Source organism: Salvelinus sp. IW2-2015, linkage group LG4q.1:29 (genome assembly GCF_002910315.2).
Source record: "Salvelinus sp. IW2-2015 linkage group LG4q.1:29, ASM291031v2, whole genome shotgun sequence".
In the NCBI taxonomy this organism is placed as follows: Eukaryota; Metazoa; Chordata; class Actinopteri; order Salmoniformes; family Salmonidae; genus Salvelinus; species Salvelinus sp. IW2-2015.
The window spans coordinates 923,803-943,929 of NC_036842.1; the positions used below are offsets into that span (position 1 = coordinate 923,803).

Consider the following 20,127-nt stretch of genomic DNA (forward strand, 5'->3'; position numbering starts at 1 on the left):
AAAGCGAGAGTTGCATGTAGCCACCTGTGCACATGTGTTCATATTCTTTGCTAGTTAGTGAGTTATTAGCCCAGTTATAGCTCATTTCTAGTCAACAATGGGGGAGTTGTTGCTTCCTACAAGAGCAAAACATTTTTGCATTTCTAGACGACTTTGAAAAGCTAGTCGGGTAAAGAGCTTTTTTTTATGGCTTAAAGGTGCAGTGTTGTATTTTGAGACTGTCTTGAATAAGCTAAGTCGCCAATAGGCAGAGGGTAGCATAATTTGTGTATATAAAACCAGGCTAATCATGTTCACTGCACTGGGCCTTTAACCCATAGCAAAATTGAAATTAATCAAAATGAATTACTGAAAATCGTGCAATTAACACGACTAATTTGTGTTGAATTTAATTGATGAAAGCACCGGACAGGGGAACTAAAATTCCCAAAGAGGCATCATAACCGATTCAGTTTTCAGATCAGTGCAGATTTTGTCATGTGCCTTAGCAATGAAATTAATGTTGTTCTAGTAGTAAATCAATTTGGTTCCCCCCCCAAGGACGATGAGAAGATGGCAGAGGATGAGAGGGCAAAGCGTCGCGCTCACTTTCTCCTCAAACAGCAGCGGAAGATGGAGGAGGCGCGGCTCCGCAAACTGCAGACGGAGGCTGAGAGCGAACAGAAACGAGACGAAGCCAGGTACAAACCATAGAGATGTACAAGGGAGCTGTTCCCAATGGCCACCTCTTTGAGAGCATGGGGAGAGCAAGTAGTCCATTTCCGAAATATTTTGTAAATAAATTGAAAAGGTGTGTAGTACCACCACCTACTGTAATGGAGTGTGTATGGTCTGAACAGGTATAAAGCCAAGGTTGGTGAATTACTGCCACCTACAATTAAGGAATGTTTGCTTAGGAATATAATTATTGGCAGACCCCTACTGCTGACCTGAATGGAATTACGTGATCCTTCCTTAACCCATAGCAAGTCCCACCCACTTGACTACTACAAAATGGTGAACGCCCTCAATGGCGCTTTCCATGATGTCACAGAAGCAGCCATTGAGAAGAGCTCTCTAGTATCTATTATACAAACACATCAGTGGCTGGTAGGCCAAAGATGGTTTCAGGCCCTGATATAGAACATATTCCATCATGGCGTGTGTGTATGTTGTGTCAGTGTGCAGGGATAAAGCAAGTGTGTGTGTGTGTGTGTGTGTGTGTGTGTGTGTGTGTGTGTGTTGTTTGTGAAGGCAAACATAAAGCAGGTGTGTGTCTCTTTCCCCCCAGGCGTAAGGCAGAAGAGGACCGGGTGAGGAAGGAGGAGGAGAAGGTGCGGAGGGAGCTGATCAAGCAGGAGTACCTGAGGAGGAAGCAGCAGGAGCTGATAGAGGAGCAGGGTTTGGTTAAGCCCAGGCCCAGGTGTAAAGCCAGGAATACCCGGCCTAAGTCCCTGCACCGTGGAGAGTACTGCTCCGACACCGGCTTCTCCAAGGGATCCTCTACACGTAAGGCCTACACTAAAACACTATAACCCAAACCAACCCTATCTCCCCTTTACAGATTTGAACCTCCCCCTAACTAATCTCATCCTCCCTCTAGTCTCTAACTAACCCTGTCTCACCCTATTCATGGGTTGCACGTAGCGTCACCCCATTGTTATTGACGTTCTCTTGAGGACTGTTACCTGGCTGAAGGTTCTACTCAATGCATTTTCAATTGGCGCTGATGAAGATTTCACATTATAGTGACTTGGAAACACAATGCCATTACAAAAGCTGACAAGTAATTAGTAGGGCGATGTCACGCCAAGACAGCTCGAAAATATTAGGAGCATCTCAGCACCTCTTCCCCCTCAGGAGGCTGGAAATATTTGGCATGGGCCCTCGGATCCTCAGAAAGTTGTACAGCTGCACCATCGAGAGCATCTTGACTGGCTGCATTACTGCTTGGTATGGCAAATGCACCGCCCTTGACCGCAAAGCGCTACAGAGGGTGGTGCAGGCTGTACCACACCAAAATGTGGAAACAGTAAAGGGGTGTGAACCCTTTCTGAAGGCACTGTCCATGCCTCCTGTCCCTATGATCCATGAAACGTACATGATACAGACATCTGGAGGCATGTACAGTGATTTCAGAAAGTATTCATACCCCTTGACTTATTCCACATTTTGTTGTTACAGCCTGAATTCCAAATAAATAAAATATACTTTTTTCACCCATCTATACATACCCCATAATGACAAAGTGAAAATATGGTTTTAGATTTTTTGGGGTACATTTATTGAAAATGAAATACAGAAATATGTCATTTACATAAGTATTCACACCCCTGAGACAATACTTTCTAGAAGCACCTTTGGCAGCGATTACACCTGTGAGTCTTTCTGGGTAAGTCTCTAAGAGCTTTCCACACCTGGATTGTGAAACATTAGCTTATTATTATTATCTGTCAAATTGGTTGTTGATCATTGCTAGACGACCATTTGCAGGTCTTAACATAGATTTTCAAGTAGATTTAAGTCAAAACTGTTCCTCGGCCACTCAGGAACATTCAGTGTCTTCTTGGTAAGCAAGCCCAGTGTAGATTTGTTCTTGTGTTTTAGGTTGTTGTCCTGCTGAAAGGTGAATTAATCTCCCAGTGTCTGGTGGAAAGCAGACCGAACCAGGATTTCCTCTTGGATTTTGCCTGTGCTTAGCTCCATTCCGCTTCTTTTTATCCTGAAAAACTTCCCAGTCCTTAACGATTACAAGTATACCCATAATGTGATGCAGCAACCACTATGCTTGAAAATATGGAGAGTGGTACTCAGTAATGTTATGCATTGGATATGCCCCAAATAATAACACTTTGTATTCAAGACAAAAAGTTAATTGCTTTGCCACATTTTTTGCAGTATGACTTTAGTGCCGTGTTGCAAACAGGATGCATGTTTTGAAATATTTGTATTCTGTACAGGCTTCCTTCTTTTCACTCTGTCAATTAGGTTAGTATTGTGGAGTAAACGCAATGTTGTTGATCCATCCTCCGTTTTCTCCTATCACAGCCATTAAACTCTGTAAATGTTTTAAAGTCACCACTGGCCTCATGGTGAAATCCCTGAGCAGTTTCCTTCCTTTTTGGCAACGGAGTTAGGAAGGACACCTGTATTTTTGTTGTGACTGGGTGTATTGATCCACCATCCAAAGTGTAATTTATAATGACACCATACTCAAAGGGATTTTCAACGTCAGCTTTTTGTGTTACCCATCTACCAATAGATGCCCTTTTTTGCGAGGCATTGGAAAACCTCCCTGCTCTTTGTGGTTAAATCTGTGTTTGAAATTCACTGCACGACTGAGGGAACTTACAAAGAATTGCATGTGTGTGGTACAGAGATTGCACACAGAGAGTCCATGCAACTTATGTGACTTGTTATGCAAATTTTTACTCCTGAACTTATTTAGGCTTGCCATAACAAAGGGGTTGAATACTTATTGACTCAAAACATTTCTTCACTTTGTCTGTTGATACCACTGACGTGTGAGTAGCAAGAGGTAGGGAAAATGGAGAACTGTTTGTCAAATATATTTTCCAAAATTGTATGTGTTAGTCATGCACATCCCCAATTTTATTTCGTAGTTAGCTCCTTAGCTAAAGCGCCATTACGACTAAGGTAGATAGTACAGCGTTTAGTCAACTAAGCGAGAACCCTTTCTTGTCCACACGTGCTTTGATCTCCGCAACGGTAGTAGTAGGCGCGAGTACCCTGACGACTCACACTAAATTATTCCGCAGCTCTGTCATTCACTACAAGAAACTAACATCCGTGGGCGTGGCGTAGCGTTTGGCTGGATCAAGGAGTCTGGGTAGCCAGGTTAAAGGCGATAGCGCATTGACGAGCAAAAGGAAACGTGCCGCGTTGCGGTAGTTCAGTGCGCTTCGCTGCGTGCATGGAAATGGACATGGCCGAGACAGCTGACACCTTCCTTCACAGAAAGTTATGTTAGACTGTTAAAGATTAGCAGGCCAATGTTAATTAATCAGTTATTGATCTGTCCTCTTGATATACAGTGCCTTCAGAAGTATTTACACACATTGACGTTTTCCAAATTTTATGTTACAGCCTGAATTTAAAATTGTTTAAATTTAGATTTTGTCACTGAACTACACACAATACCCCATAATGTCAAAGTGGAATTATGTTTTCGGAAATGTTTACAAATTAAGTAAAAATGAAAAGCTGAAATGTCTTCAGTCAATAAGTTCAACCCTGTTGTTATGGCAAGTCTAAATACAATGCATTTGGAAAGTATTCAGACCCCTTCAGTTTTTCCACATTTTGTTACCTTGTTCTAAAAAATACTAATCAACCTACACAGAACACCCCATAATGGCAAAGCGAAAACAGGTTTTTAGAAATGTTTGCAAAAACAGATACCTTATTTACATAAGTATTTAGACCCTTTGCTATGAGACTCGAAATTGAGCTCAGGTGCATCCTGTTTCCGTTGATCATCCTTGATGTTTCTACAGCTTGATTGGAATCCACCTGTGGTAAATTCTATTGATTGGACATGATTTGGAAAGGCACACACCTGTCTATAGAAGGTCCCACAGTTGACAATGCATGTCAGAGCAAAATCCAAGCCATGAGGTCGAAGGAATTGTCCATAGAGCGCCGAGACAGGATTGTGTCGAGGCACAGATCTGGGGAAGTGCACCAAAAAATGTCTGCAGCATTGAAGATCCCTAAGAACGCAATGGCCTCAATCATTCTTGAATGGAAGAAGTTTATAACCACCAAGACTGTTCCTAGAGCTGGCCGCCTGGCCAAACCGAGCAATCGGGGGAGAAGGGCCTTGGTCAGGGAGGTGACCAAGAACCCGATGGTCACTCTGACAGAGCTCCAGAGTTATTCTGTGGAGATGGGAGAACCTCCCAGAAGGACAACCATCTCTGCAGCACTCCACCAATCAGGCCTTAATGGTTGAGTAGCCATACAGAAGCCACTCCTCAGTCACAGGCACATGACAGCCCGCTTGAAGTTTGCCAAAAGCCACCTAAAATACAGAGAGATCCTTGATGAAAACCTCAGACTGGGGTGAAGGTTCACCTTCCAACAGGACAACAACCCTAAGTGTAACCGATGTGAAATGGCTAGCTAGTTAGCGGTGGTGCGCGCTAATAGCGATTCAATCGGTGACGTCACTCGCTTTGAGACCTTGAAGTAGTAGTTCCCCTTGCTCTGCAAGGGCCACCACGGCTTTTGTGGAGCGAAAGGTAACGATGCTTCGTGGGTGACTGTTGTTGATGTGTGCAGAGGGTCCCTGGTTCGTGCCCGGGTCGGGGCGAGGGGACGGACGAAAGTTAAACTGTTACATAACGTAGGAGTGGCTTCACGACAAGTCTTTGAATGTCCTTGAGATGCCCAGACTTGAACCCGATCGAACATCTCAAATAAAATGTTATTTGTCACATACACATTTTTTGCAGATGTTATTTACATTTACATTTAAGTCATTTAGCAGACGCTCTTATCCAGAGCGACTTACAAATTGGAAAGTTCATACATATTCATCCTGGTCCCCCCGTGGGGAATGAACCCACAACCCTGGCGTTGCAAGCACCATGCTCTACCAACTGAGCCACACGGGACCACATTGCGGGTGAAGTGAAATGGAGAGACCTGAAAATAGCTGTGCAGCGACATTCCCCATCCAACCTGACAGCGCTTGAGCGGATCTGCAGAGAAGAACGGGAGAAACTCCCCAAATACAGGTGTGCCAAGCTTGTAGTGTCATACCTAAGAATCAAGGCTTTAATCGCTGCCAAAGGTGCTTCAACAAAGTACTGAGTAAAGGGTCTGAATACTTATGTATATGTGATATTTCCGTTTTTTATTTTTAACAAATGTGAAAACTTTTTCCTTTGTCATTATGGGGTATTGTTTGTAGATTGATGAGGGTGGGAAACAATTTAATCAATTTTAGAATAAGGCTGTAACGTAACAAAATGTGGACAAAGTCAAGGGGACTGAATACTTTCTGTATGCACTGTACTTTCAGGAGTAAAGATGTGCTTACCCATTCACACAATAATGCAGTAATAGTGTTTTTACATGATTTTTAAATGATTACCACATCTCTGTACCCCATACAATACATACAATTATCTGTAAGTTCCCTCAATCGAGCAGTGCATTTCAAGCACAGATTCAAGCACAAAGACCAGGGAGGTTTTCCAATGATTCGCAAAGAAGACCAACTATTGGTAGATGGGGATATTCAATGTCTGATAGGTAAAAAAAACAATCAGCATGGTGCCGTTATTAATTACACTACAAAGATACAGGCTCCCTTCCTAACGCAGTTGCCGGAGAGGAAGAAAAACACTCAGGGATTTCACCAGAGTTTAATGGCTGTGATAGGAGATAATTGAGGATGGATCATTGTAGTTACTCCACAATACTAACATAAATTACAGAATGAAAAGAAGTAAGCCTGTACAGAAAACAAATATTCCAAAACATGCACAAAATAAAAATATTCCAAAACATGTACCTGTTTTCAATAAGGCACTGAAGTAATACTGCAAAAAAATGTGGCAAAGACATTCACTTTTTGTCCTGAATACAAAGCGTTATGTTTGGGGCAAATCTAATACAACACATTACTGAATACCACTCGATATATTGTCATTATGGTGGTGGCTGCATCATGTTATGGGTATGCTTGTCATCGGCAAGGACTAGAGAGTTTTTTAGGATAAAATATAAGCAAAATAGAGCTAAGCACAGGCAAAATCCTAGAGGAAAACTAGGTTCAGTCTGCTTTCCATCAGACACTGGGGAGATAAATTCACCTTTCAGCATGACAATTACCTAAAACACAAGGCCAAATATACACTGGAGTTGCTTACCAAGACGACATTGAATGTTCCGGAGTGGCCTAGTTACAGTTTTGACTTAAATCAGCTTGAAAATGTAGGGCAAGACTTGACAGACACATCTCAACATCAACTGTTCAGAGGAGACTGCGGGAATCAGGCCTTCATGGTCGAATTGCTGCAAAGAAACCACTACTAAAAGACACCAATAATAAGAGGAGACTTGCTTGGCCCGGTGGAAATCTGTCCTTTGGTATGATGAGTCCAAATTTAAGATTTTTGGTTCCAACCGCCGTGTCTTTGTGAGACGCAGAGTAGGTGAACGGATGATCTCCGCATGTGTTGTTCCCACCGTGAAGCATGGAAGAGGAGATGTGGGGGTGCTTTGCTGGTGACACTGTCTGTGATTTATTTAGAATTCAAGGCGCACTTAACAAGCATGGCTACCACAGCATTCCACAGCATTCTGTAAAACCACAATGAGGACTTCAACCCATTGTAGTTTTAGATGTGTTTGATACGTTTTATGTACACATTTTATTAGAATATTTATGAAATGCACATTGTTATATTTGGTGTAACCCTCTCACCAGGTTCGAATTTGACTCTCACGATATTACCTTAGAATATCTCAACAGCATGGGATATTAGGTGAGAAGGACATCTCCAATAAGAATCCCTATTGTAAACACGCTAGGGTGATGACAACTAGGGTATTAACTTCAGATAGAATGATTATAGATTTTTGTTATTATATAAGGAAATGCTTTCCCATGCATTAAAATGAAACTGAAACAGTAAATGACTCCAATGCTACAGACATAAGGTTCAAGATGGATATGATCACATTTTCAATGTACCACATCAAAAGAAATGAAAATAATAAACCCCAATGTTTTTTCACAACCCATGTCCAAATTACTGGCAAGCCTGCTTAAACCCGTTGACGCGCGTTGGAGCTCAAAGAAATGACGACACACAAAGTTCCGAAGCACCCCACCTTTGTGGTTACTCACTACTCGTAGATATTTCCTCAGCGAAGTATAGCAGTTCCATGCAGGTGTCATCACAAGATCCACAGCAAGCACAGCTATCAATGCAGACAGTACTCCTTAGCAGCAACAGATATCCCATAATAACATGAACTCGTTAATCTTCCACAAGCAGTTCTCTCCAGGTCTCGCACAATGCTAGGCTAAACTTGAGCTGTCAAATACCTCCACGATGAGACGGTAGCTTCAGTCTCTACTAAAAATGAATAAATCTTTAAAAATTAAATCAGTATTTCCCTTCAAAACTCGGTAGATATGGGTTTTGGTATACTTTTACCGTCTTCTTTTATAGTTTTTCTTCACCAACACTGATAATGTCTCTCCAACCTTTTTCCAACGTCACTTTTTCTCAGGCCTCCTGTTAACCTGGTCAACTCTCCCATTGGCCACATCTTAACAAGCTACCTTATTGGTCAAAACATAAACTTAAAAGTAAGCCAACCTATTCACTTGTACATTTAAATAAGTATTTCTTCAAAATAAATGCATTAACGACATTACAGTTCAGGAGCAATTCGATCACCTTTTAAATCTAATACCAATTAATTAAAACAAATAAACTCTATACTTGGTTTTAACAACGGTATTACATTGGTAACAGTTTTTTCCCTCAACTCCAACCCCATTTGATGCATGGAACGGATATGTGTGGAGCTATGTCTACATAAGGGTGCTAAAAACATTTTTAAAGTATGTTACAATATATTTTGATTTTCTTTAACACTTTTTTGGTTACTACATTATTCCATATGTGTTTCAGAGATTTGATGTCTTCACTATTATTCTACATATACGTAGGTGTCCAAACTTTTGACTGGTACTGTACATCCCATGTGTGTTTGTATTCTTTGTTTAGCTTTCTGTGTGTGTATTGTCTGTTTACCCCTACGTGTGTGTTTTTGTCACCCAGGTTATTCTCTGAGAGCATCCATGTTGATGAGAGCCCAGGGATCAGCAGCAGGCAGTAGGGGAGGTGAAACATCTAACCTCATCTGCATGACCCCCTGACCTCATAACATCATACCATACTTCATAGGGCTAGTTTTTCCTGGTCAGGTTATGTCAGGAAAGAAATTCCAAGCCCAACCCACAACCTCTTCAGAAAGTCTGATCAAGTGGACCACTAGCCCCTTCCCCCCTAAGCAGATGTGAGAGAATTGTATAGATTTGTGTAATGTGATTGGCTTACTTTGCCCTCTTATAGGATCGGGGGAATTTTCTCTCTCTCTCTCGTTATCTCTCTTTCTCTCGTGGCATGCCATGAGGGTAAGAACATGATTGTGCCTGGCTGAGTAAGCAGAGAGCAATGCCTGAGTTTGCAATGAAACATTTTAAAAGGTTTTCATATCAGTCCACTGCTAATGTGACATCACACTGTGCCTGCAGCGTTGTGCCTTCCTGGCTTGTGTAAGCATGGGTTAGGGTTGGGCGATATTACAATAGCATCGTCTTTCGACGATGATTGACAGCCATTGTCCATGGTTACGACATCGAGATGTAACAGATGATGGTTTAGCCTATTGGAACTTGACTGGCGCTGCACAGTAAAAATAAATATCGCAGGGACCCAAGGGACATTCCGAGTCATTTGCATATTGCTATTTGCTATACCCTATTTCAATAAATGTGATTCATAGCCTACAGAACGCAAGAGAGGAATGTAGACCAGACGGAGCAGAGAATTCCACCAAAGCAGCACAAAATGTCTAGTCAGAAAATATTGTTTATCCTCGCTCTGCCTAAACCAATTTTTCCATCTCAAAAAGTTATTTGAATAGTCTAAAAACGTAAGGTAGCCAGAGGACTAATAATGACTGAACAAGCAATATCAATAGCCTACAGAAAAAGCCAACGACAAGCTTAGTCAAGTTTAAGTTTATTAAGAAATAAAAGATCTATGCGGGTCAGGAAAATCCCTCAATGCGAGGTTGAGAAGCAAATGGCCAGATTGTCCTACAAAGCCTATCATAAAAGCTTTAAGACAAGTTAAAGTTATGAACAGTAGCGTATTTCCCAAATATTCCAGCTTTAAAAAATATATATATAAGTAATGAAAGTATATAAGCCTAGGCATAGGCAATTTTTTATGAGGCAAATAAACAATTATTTTCCAGTTGTGAAGACTGTAGACTGCTTCCATCCAGCCCATGATGTAGGCCTATAACCTAGCTCACTAAGGCAGCCCGCTCCTCATCACAGACATAGACCTGTTATGCTTCTCTACCAGAAAGGAATATTAGAAAAGATTTGCAGTTTCCTGCACTTAGCCTCTGCCCAGGTATTCAACAACATGGTCTTTTGTCATGATTTGTCCACTTGAGTTCGATTCCGCATTATAGCCCAACTGTCGTTTTTGGGGGAAGGGTGGTCAGTAGGGGCGAGAGCATCATATACGATGATATTTTATGTGTACATAATCACAATAGGACAGGTTGACATCACCTAACCATTTGGGGTGAGGGTGTGGGTGTGAGCAGGGTTGGGTAGGTTACTTTCTAAATGTAATCCGTTACTAGTTACATGTCCAAACTTGTAATCAGTAATGTAACTTTTGGATTACCCAAACTCAGTTACTTACTCTGATTACATTCAGTTACTTTTAGATGACTTTCCCCTTAAGAGGGATGTATGTTGGTAATTGTATGTTAACAATTGAACAAAATCTATTGCAGGATAAATCAATGTTAAAGTTTACATAGCTGGCCATACATGGATGTTTAATTTTACTTTATGGGTTGGTTATGTAGGCTTATTCTAACCCCTCGCTTTCTACTACATATAATAATACGATTACATTTTATCATTACATTAATATATATAATTTATAAGTCCAAAAATGAATGTAGCAACTACAGATTGCCCCTTTTGTAAGTCTATCAAAAGTGTGCGAGTTTGAGCATGTGTCCATTAGGGCTATGGATTTTTTTTTTATGTATTATTTCTTACACTGTTACCCCAGGAAATCTTAAGTGTTATTACATAAATCCGGGAGACACTATTGGATATAAGAGCAACGTCAACTTACCAACATTACGACCAGGAATACGACTTTCCCGAAGCGGATCCACTGTTTGGTCCACCACCCAGGACAATGGATCGGACCCCAGCAGGTGACCCAAAACAACGGCGTCGCAGACGGAGCGGTCTTCTGGTCAGGCTCCGTAGACGGGCTCATCGGTCACCGCTCCCGAGTATACTACTCGCCAATGTCCAGTCTCTTGACAACAAGGTAGACGATATCCGAGCAAGGGTTTCCTTCCAGAGAGACATCAGAGATTGTAACATTCTCTGTTTCACGGAAACATGGCTCACTCGGGATACGTTATGTACAGCCACCTGGTTTCTTCACGCATCGCGCCGACAGATACAAACATCTCTCTGGTAAGAAGAAGGGCGGGGGTGTATGCCTTATGATTAACGAGTCGTGGTGTGATCATAACAACATACAGGAACTCAAGTCTTTTTGTTCACCTGACCTAGAATTCCTTACAATCAAATTCCGACCGCATTATCTACCAAGAGAATTCTCTTCGATTATAATAACAGCCGTGTATATCCCCCCACCAAACAGACATCTCGATGGCCCTGAAAGAACTTCATTTGACTCTATGTAAACTGGAAACCACATATCCTGAGGATACATTTGTTGTAGCTGGGGATTTTAACAAGGCTAATCTGAAAACAAGGCTCCCTAAATTCTATCAGCATATCGAATGCGCGACCCGGGCTGGCAAAATTCTGGATTATTGTTAATCTAACTTCCGCGACGCATATAAAGCCCCCCCCTCGCCCTCCTTTCGGCAAATCTGACCACGACTCCATTTTGTTGCTCCCAGCCTATAGACAGAAACTAAAACAGGAAACGCCCGTGCTCAGGTCTGTTCAACGCTGGTCCAATCAATCTGATTCCACTCTTCAAGATTGCTTCGATCACGTGGACTGGGATATGTTCCGGATAGCGTCGAAACAATGACATTGATGTATACGCTGATTCGGTGAGCGAGTTTATTAGCAAGTGCATCGGTGATGTTGTACCCACGGCGACTATTAAACCTTCCCCAACCAGAAACCGTGGATTGATGGCAGCATTCGTGCAAAACTCAAAGCACGAACCACTGCTTTTAATCAGGGCAAGGCGACCTATTCCCTCCACAAGGCAATCAAACAAGCTAAGCGTCAGTATAGAGACAAAGTAGAGTCGCAATTCAACGGCTCAGACACGAGAGGTATGTGGCAGGGTCTACAGTCAATCACGGACAACAAAAAGAAAACCAGCCCGTCGCTGACCCCGATGTCTTGCTCCCAGACAAACTAAACAACTTCTTTGCTCGCTTTGAGGACAATACAGTGCCACTGACACGGCCCGCTACCAAAACCTGCGGGATCTCCTTCACCGCAGCCAACGTGAATAAAACATTTAAACGTGTTCACCTCGCAAGGCTGCCAGCCCAGACGGCATTCCTAGCCGCGTCCTTAGAGCATGCGCAGACTAGCTGGCTGGTGTGTTTACGGACATATTCAATCAATCCCTATCCCAGTCTGCTGTTCCCACATGCTTCAAGAGGGCCACCATTGTTCCTGTTCCCAAGAAAGCTAAGGTAACTGAGCTAAACGACTATCGTTTAGCACTCACTTCCGTCATCATGAAGTGCTTTGAGACTAGTCAAGGCTCATATCACCTCCACCCTACCTGACACCCTAGACCCACTCCAATTTGCTTACCGTCCCAATAGGTCCACAGACGACGCAATCACACTGCCCTAACCCATTTGGACAAAAGGAATAGCTATGTAAGAATGCTCTTCGTCGACTACAGCTCAGCATTTAACACCATAGTACCCTCCAAACTCGTCATTAAGCTCGAGACCCTTGGTCTCGACCCCGCCCTGTACAACTGGTTCCTGGATTTTCTGACGGGCCGCACCCCAGGTGGTGAGGGTAGGAAACAACATCTCCACCCCGCTGATCCTCAACACTGGGGCCCCACAAGGGTGCGTTCTCAGCCCTCCTGTACTCCCTGTTCACCCATGACTGCGTGGTCATGCACGCTTCCAACTCAATCATCAAGTTTGCAGACGACACTACAGTGGTAGGCTTGATTACCAACAACGACGAGAGCCTACAGGGAGGAGGTGAGGGCCCTCAGTGTGGTGTCAGGAAAATAACCTCACACTCAACGTCAACAAAACAAAGGAGATGATCGTGGACTTCAGGAAACAGCAGAGGGAGCACCCCCATATCCATATCTACGGGACCGTAGTGGAGAGGGTAGAAAGTTTTAAGTTCCTCGGTGTACACATCACGGACAAACTGAAATGGTCCACCCACACAGACAGCGTGGTGAAGGCACAACAGCGCCTCTTCAACCTCAGGAGGCTGAAGAAATTTGTCTTGTCACCAAAAACACTCACAAACTTTTACAGATGCACAATCGAGAGCATCCTGTCGGGCTGTATCACCGCCTGGTACGGCAACTGCTCCACCCACAATCGTAAGGCTCTCCAGAGGGTAGTGAGGTCTGCACAACGCATCACCGGGGGCAATCTACCTGCCCTCCAGGACACCTACACCACCCGATGTCACAGGAAGGCCAAAAAGATCATCAGGGACAACAACCATCCGAGCCACTGCCTGTTCACCCCGCTATCATCCAGAAGGCGAGATCATTACAGGTGCATCAAAGCTGGGGCCGAGAGACTGAAAAACAGCTTCTATCTCAAGGCCATCAGACTGTCAAACAGCCATACTGACTCAAATCTCTAGCCACTTTAACAATTAATAATTGGATGTAATAAATGTATCACTAGTCACTTTAAACAATGCCACTTTATATAATGTTTACATACCCTACATTACTCATCTCATATGTATAAACTGTACTCTATACCATCTACTGCATCTTGCCTATGCCGTTCGGCCATCGCTCACCCATATATTTATATGTACATATTCTTATTCATTCCTTTACACTTGTGTGTATAAGGTAGTTGTTGTGAAATTGTTAGATTACTTGTTAGATATTACTGCATGGTCGGAACTAGAAGCACAAGCATTTCGCTACCAATAAAATTTGATTTGGATGTCTTTTTAAAAATTAGATTGAGCAATAAAAGCCACACTTTTATTCCATAGGCTGGGATCTGCACAATGCAGCTGTTGTAAGAGCGCATTTTTCAATGGCTATCTAATGGTTTCAAAAACAATGATTGATAGGCAGCTTAAACTTCTTGAATTCAACCATTTTTGGGTTCAAATGTACATTTAGATATGTGAACAGCCATCCAGAACAATCACAAACCGTAAGGCGCAAATAGCTAAATGAGAGAGCAGCATTGTGATTGACATCAATGCGCTATGTAGATATAAATAATAAGTGATATCCTTATCGCCGTAGACTACACTGCTGTCATCCTTACCTCCAAGCGTTTATTCAAGTTGGATAATCTTTGGATGCCGATAGCAGTCGCACCATTGGAAGACATAGCTTGGACTGTAGCCTTCAAAAGCCAATTCCTGCTCTTTTCCCACGATCCATCAAACACATTTGGTGTGTCATCCTAGTGGTCTCTGACTTGTGGTCAGACTCGCTCAGGTGGAACAAACTTAAACTTGCGCCTTTTTTCAATGCTGATTTGAATGTCATTGACAAAAAAAGAGAAGTGTCACAGTTTTTTTGCGCCAACATCCTTTCTGAATTCAAATGTAATCCTCGAAGTAATCATCTAGCTTTTCAAAAGTATCTGTAATCTGATTACAATATTTTAGCTTGTAACGGATTATAGTTACCATTTTTTTGTAATCCCTTGTAATCCCCAACCCTGGGTGTGAGTGATGGTCAAGAGTTGGGAAAGATTTGTATTCGTTTGCTAATAATTAAATACATGTACTCTAAATTTACAAATGCATCTATTGAGCAGATTATGTTATAACCACTAACAAAGTTACATAATACGTTTTGATTGTTTCATGTATGTGAAGTGCAGTGAAAATATGTTCAGTTTTGTTTTCAGTTGTGTATCAGAACAAACAGTAATTGGAACGACTAGCATACCGCAAATATTTTGTCTTTAGACCTGTTTTACATGAACATGCCAGTACCTCAGTACTAAAAGAAATTTGCGTACTCGAGCAGACATTCTTTCAAATGCCCATCCCTAATAAAGGTTATCTTCATATGCTGCTTGTATGTGGCTGGTTAATGAATACCAGTGAAATTACTTTTCAGTATCTGTTTTTATTTGGTGCACACAGACATACAGTGAATTTACAATAATAATAATATATGCCATGAAGCAGACATTTTTATCCAAAGCGACTTCTTGTTCTATGGTATTGATTAACTCTTGTCTCGTTGACTTCCAGAGGACATTCTCCACTGTTTCCAGTCAGGCTCCACTCTCTCCTTGGCCACCGAGACAGAGTGTGTCACTTTTGGAGGAGCCGAACCACAGAGGTGTGTGTGTGTGCGCGCGTATGTGCAGGGTTGGGTGCGTGTGGTTGTTTGTGTGAGTATGTGTTTGAGACAGACACCCTGTTAACTGTGTGTGTGTGTGTGTGTGTGTGTGTGTGTGTGTGTGTGTGTGTGTGTGTGTGTGTGTGTGTGTGTGTGTGTGTGTGTGTGTGTGTGTGTGTGTGTGTGTGTGTGTGTGTTGTTCCAGGGTGGGTCGGTGGAGTCGTTCCCTCTGCTAAGCAGGAACTCCAGTAGGAACATGGAGAGAGACTGGGAGAACGGCTCTACACGCCTCCTCCATCACATCTACAGTAGAGTACAATGGTGAGTATTATACATGCACCCACACACACACCTGAGTACAATGGTGAGTAGGCGTGTGAACGTTTTACATTTAAACGAAATTGGGATTCTAAGAAAAATAAAATCACAACATTTTAATCACATTGTAGTTGGGCTCGATTACTCTTCACTAATGATGTGAGTATTTCTTCAGTCTGTTGCGTGTGGAATATTCTAGCCTATTCATTGATGATAGGCCCTGCTATACTAAAGTTCCAAGACATTGCAAGCCAAGAAATTGCGAAATACAGCATTCCATTGCGAGATACAGCTTTTGATTGCTGATAGATAGGCCGAGTGCGAAGTTCTGACTGTCTCTGCCTGGTGACCAACATGCCCATACTGTGCCCCTCCCCTCTCTCTCCGTCCCTCGCTAGCTCGCTATGAAAGATGCAAGTGTTTGTCTTCTCGGAAGTACAGCAACTAATCAGTCTTCTCTGTTCAAAATACTAATATTTTATTTCAATTTTTTTACCTTTATTTTAACATGAGACCTATTGAGACATAGGACTCTTTCCCAAATGCACCCTGTATATTACAATATAAATATAAATATACACAATATATATATATATATAATATATATATATATATATTATATATATATAAATATATTATATATATATATATATATATATATATATATATACACATACACATACACAGGCACAACTGTTCAAAAGTTTGGGGTCACTTAGAAATTACCTTTTTAAAAGAAAAGCAAATTTTTTGTGCATTAAAATAACATCAAATTGATCAGAAATACAGTGTAGACATTGTTAATGTTGTAAATAACATAAATGATTATTGTAGCTGAAAACGGCAGATTTTTAATAAGGCCCATTTATCAGCAACCATCACTCCTGTGTTCCAATGGCACGTTGTGTGAGCTAATCCAAGTTTATCATTTTGAAAGGCTAATTGATCATTAGAAAACCCTTTTGCAATTATCTTAGCACAGCTGAGCAACTTTTTCTTTGCAACTCTGCCTAAAAGGCCAGCATCCCGGAGTCGCCTCTTCACTGTTGAAGTTGAAACTGGTGTTTTGCAGGTACTTCAAAGAAGGCCAGTTTTATTGCTTCTTTAATCAGAACAACAGTTTTCATCTGTTCTAACATAATTGAAAAAGGGTTTTGTAATGAGCAATTAGCCTTTTAAAATGATAAACTTGGATTAGCTCACACAACGTGCCATTGGAACACAGGAGTGATAGTCGCCTATGTAGATATTACATTAGAAATCAGCCGTTTCCAGCTGCAATAGTCATTTACAACATTAGCAATGTCTGATCAATTTGATGTTATTTTAATGGACAAAAAATGTGCTTTTCTTTCAAAAAGGACATTTCTAAGTGACCCAAAACTTTTGAACGATAGTGTACACATATATACATACATACATACAGTCGTGGCCAAAAGTGAGAATGACACAAAAATTAATGTCCACAACGTTTGCTGCTTTAGATATTTTTGTCAGATATTACTATGGAATACTGAAGTATGATTACAAGCATTTCATAAGTGTCAAAGGCTTTTATTGACAATTACTTGAAGTTAATGCATAGAGTCAATATTTGCAGTGTTGACCCTTCTTTTTCAAGACTTCTGCAATCCGCCCTGGCATGCTGTCAATTAACTTCTSGGCCACATCCTGACTGATGGCAGCCCATTCTTGCATAATCAATGCTTGGAGTTTGTCAGAATTTGTGAGTTTGTTTGTCCACCCGCCTCTTGAGGATTGACCACAAGTTCTCAATGGGATWAAGGTCTGGGGAGTTTCCTGGCCATGGACCCAAAATATCGATGTTTTGTTCCCCGAGCCACTTAGTTATCACTTTTGCCTTATGGCCAGGTGCTCCATCATGCTGGAAAAGGCATTGTTCGTCACAAAACTGTTCCTGGGTGGTTGGGAGAAGTTGCTCTCAGAGGATGTGTTGGTACCATTCTTTATTCATGGCTGTGTTCTTAGGCAAAATTGTGAGTGAGCCCACTCCCTTGGCTGAGAAGCAACCCCACACATGAATGATCTCAGGATGCTTTACTGTTGGCATGACACTGGACTGATGGTAGCGCTCGCTCACCTTGTCTTCTCCGAACAAGCTTTTTTCCGGATGCCCCAAACAATCGGAAAGGGGATTCATCAGAGAAAATGACCTTACCCCAGTCCTCAGCAGTCCAATCCCTGTACCTTTTGCAGAATATCAGTCTGTCCCTGATGTTTTTCCTGGAGAGAAGTGGCTTCTTTGCTGCCCTTCTTGACACCAGGCCATCCTCCAAAAGTCTTCGCCTCACTGTGCGCAGATGCACTCACACCTGCCTGCTGCCATTCCTGAGCAACTCTGTCCTGGTGGTGCCCCAATCCCGCAGCTGAAACAACTTTAGGAGACGGTCCTGGCGCTTGCTGACTTTCTTGGGCGCCCTGAAGCCTTCTTCACAACAATTGAACCGCTCTCCTTGAAATTCTTGATGATCCGATAAATGGTTGATTTAGGTGCAATCTTACTGGCAGCAATATCCTTGCCTGTGAAGCCCTTTTTGTGCAAAGCAATGATGATGGCACGGTAAACCATGGATGACAGAGGAAGAACAATGATTCCAAGCACCACCCTCCTTTTGAAGTTTCCAGTCTGTTATTCAAACTCAATCAGCATGACAGAGGATCTCCAGCCTTGTCCTCGTCAACACTCACCTGTGTTAACGAGAGAATCACTGACATGATGTCAGCTGGTCCTTTTGTGCAGGGCTGAAATGCAGTGGAAATGTTTTTGGGGATTCAGTTCATTTGCATGGCAAATAGGGACTTGGCAATTAATTGCAATTCATCTGATCACTCTTCATAACATTCTGGAGTATATGCAAATTGCCATCATACAAACTGAGGCAGCAGACTGTTGTGAAATTAATATTTGTGTCATTCTCAAAACTTGGCCACGACTTTACATACAGTTGAAGTCGGAAGTTTACATACACCTTAGCCAAATACATTTAAACTCAGTTTTTCACAATTCCTGACATTTAATCCTAGTAAAAATTCCCTGTCTTAGGTCAATTAGGATCACCACTTTATTTTAAGAATGTGAAATATCAGAATAATAGTGATTTATTTAATCTTTTATTTCTTTCATCACATTCCCAGTGGGTCAGAAGTTTACATACACCAATTAGTATTTGGTAGCATTGCCTTTAAATAGTTTAACTTGGGTCAAAGTTTCGGGTAGCCTTCCACAAGCTTCCCACAAAAAGTTGAGTGAATTTTGGCCCATTCCTCCTGACAGAGCTGGTGTAACTGAGTCAGGTTTGTAGACCTCCTTGCTCGCACACGCTTTTTCAGTTCTGATCACAAATTTCTTATAGGATTAAAGTCAGGGCTTTGTGATGGCCACTCCAATACCTTGACTTTGTTATCCTAAAGCCATTTTGCCACAACTTTGGAAGTATGCTTGGGGTCATTGTCCATTTGGAAGACCCATTTGCGACCAAGCTTTAACTTCCTGAGTGATGTCTTGAGATGTTTGCTTCAATATATCCACATAATTTTCCTGCCTCATGATGTCATCTATTTGTAAAGTGCACCAGTCCCTCCTCAGCAAAGCACCCCCACAACATGATGCTGCACCCCCGTGCTTCACGGTTCGGATGGTGTTCATTGGCTTGCAAGCCACCCCCTTTTTCCTCCAAACATAACAATGGTCATTATGGCCAAGCAGTTCTATTTTTGTTTCATCAGACCAGAGGACATTTTTCCAAAAAGTACGATCTTTGTCCCCATGTGCAGTTGCAAACCGTAGTCTGGCTTTTTTATGGCGGTTTTGGAGCAGTGGCTTCTTCCTTGCTGAGCGGCCTTTCAGGTTATGTCGATATAGGACTCGTTTTACTGTAGATATAGATACTTTTGTACCTGTTTCCTCCAGCATCTTCACAAGGTCCTTTGCTGATGTTCTGGGATTGATTTGCACTTTTTGCACCAAAGTACGTTCATCTCAAGGAGACAGAACGCGTCTCTGCGCTGAACGGTATGAGGCTGTGTGGTCCCACGGTGTTTATACTTCTGTACTATTGTTTGTACAGATGAACGTGGTACCTTCAAGATTTTGGAAATTGCTCCAAAGGATGAAACCAGACTTGTGGACGTCTACAATTATTTTTCTGAGGTCTTGGCTGATTTATTTTGATTTTCCCATGATGTCCAAAGGACAAATGTCAACCGGTCTAATGTCCATTGCTCTTCTATTCTCTTCTCTTATTGGTGTCCTTTAGTAGTGGTTTCTTTGCAGCAATTCGACAATGAAGGCCTGATTTCACACAGTCTCCTCTGAACAGTTGATGTGTCTGTTCCTTAACTCTGTGAAGCCTTTATTGGGCTGCTATTTCTGAGGCTGGTAACTAATGAAATTATCCTCTGCAGCAGAGGTGACTCTGGGTCTTCCATTCATGTG

At 42.0% G+C, this 20,127-nt stretch overlaps 1 protein-coding gene across 1 annotated transcript in view; it reads left to right on the forward strand.

Moving 5' to 3' along the window:
• LOC111961214 (calmodulin-regulated spectrin-associated protein 1-B-like) overlaps positions 1 to 20,127 on the forward strand; it is a 117,247-nt gene that overhangs the window by 86,800 nt on the left and 10,320 nt on the right. The window contains 6 exon segments of the mRNA XM_023983297.2: positions 541 to 680; positions 1,271 to 1,488; positions 8,811 to 8,873; positions 15,263 to 15,353; positions 15,558 to 15,636; positions 15,638 to 15,674. Of these exon segments, the coding sequence (XP_023839065.2) occupies positions 541 to 680; positions 1,271 to 1,488; positions 8,811 to 8,873; positions 15,263 to 15,353; positions 15,558 to 15,636; positions 15,638 to 15,674 (628 nt within the window).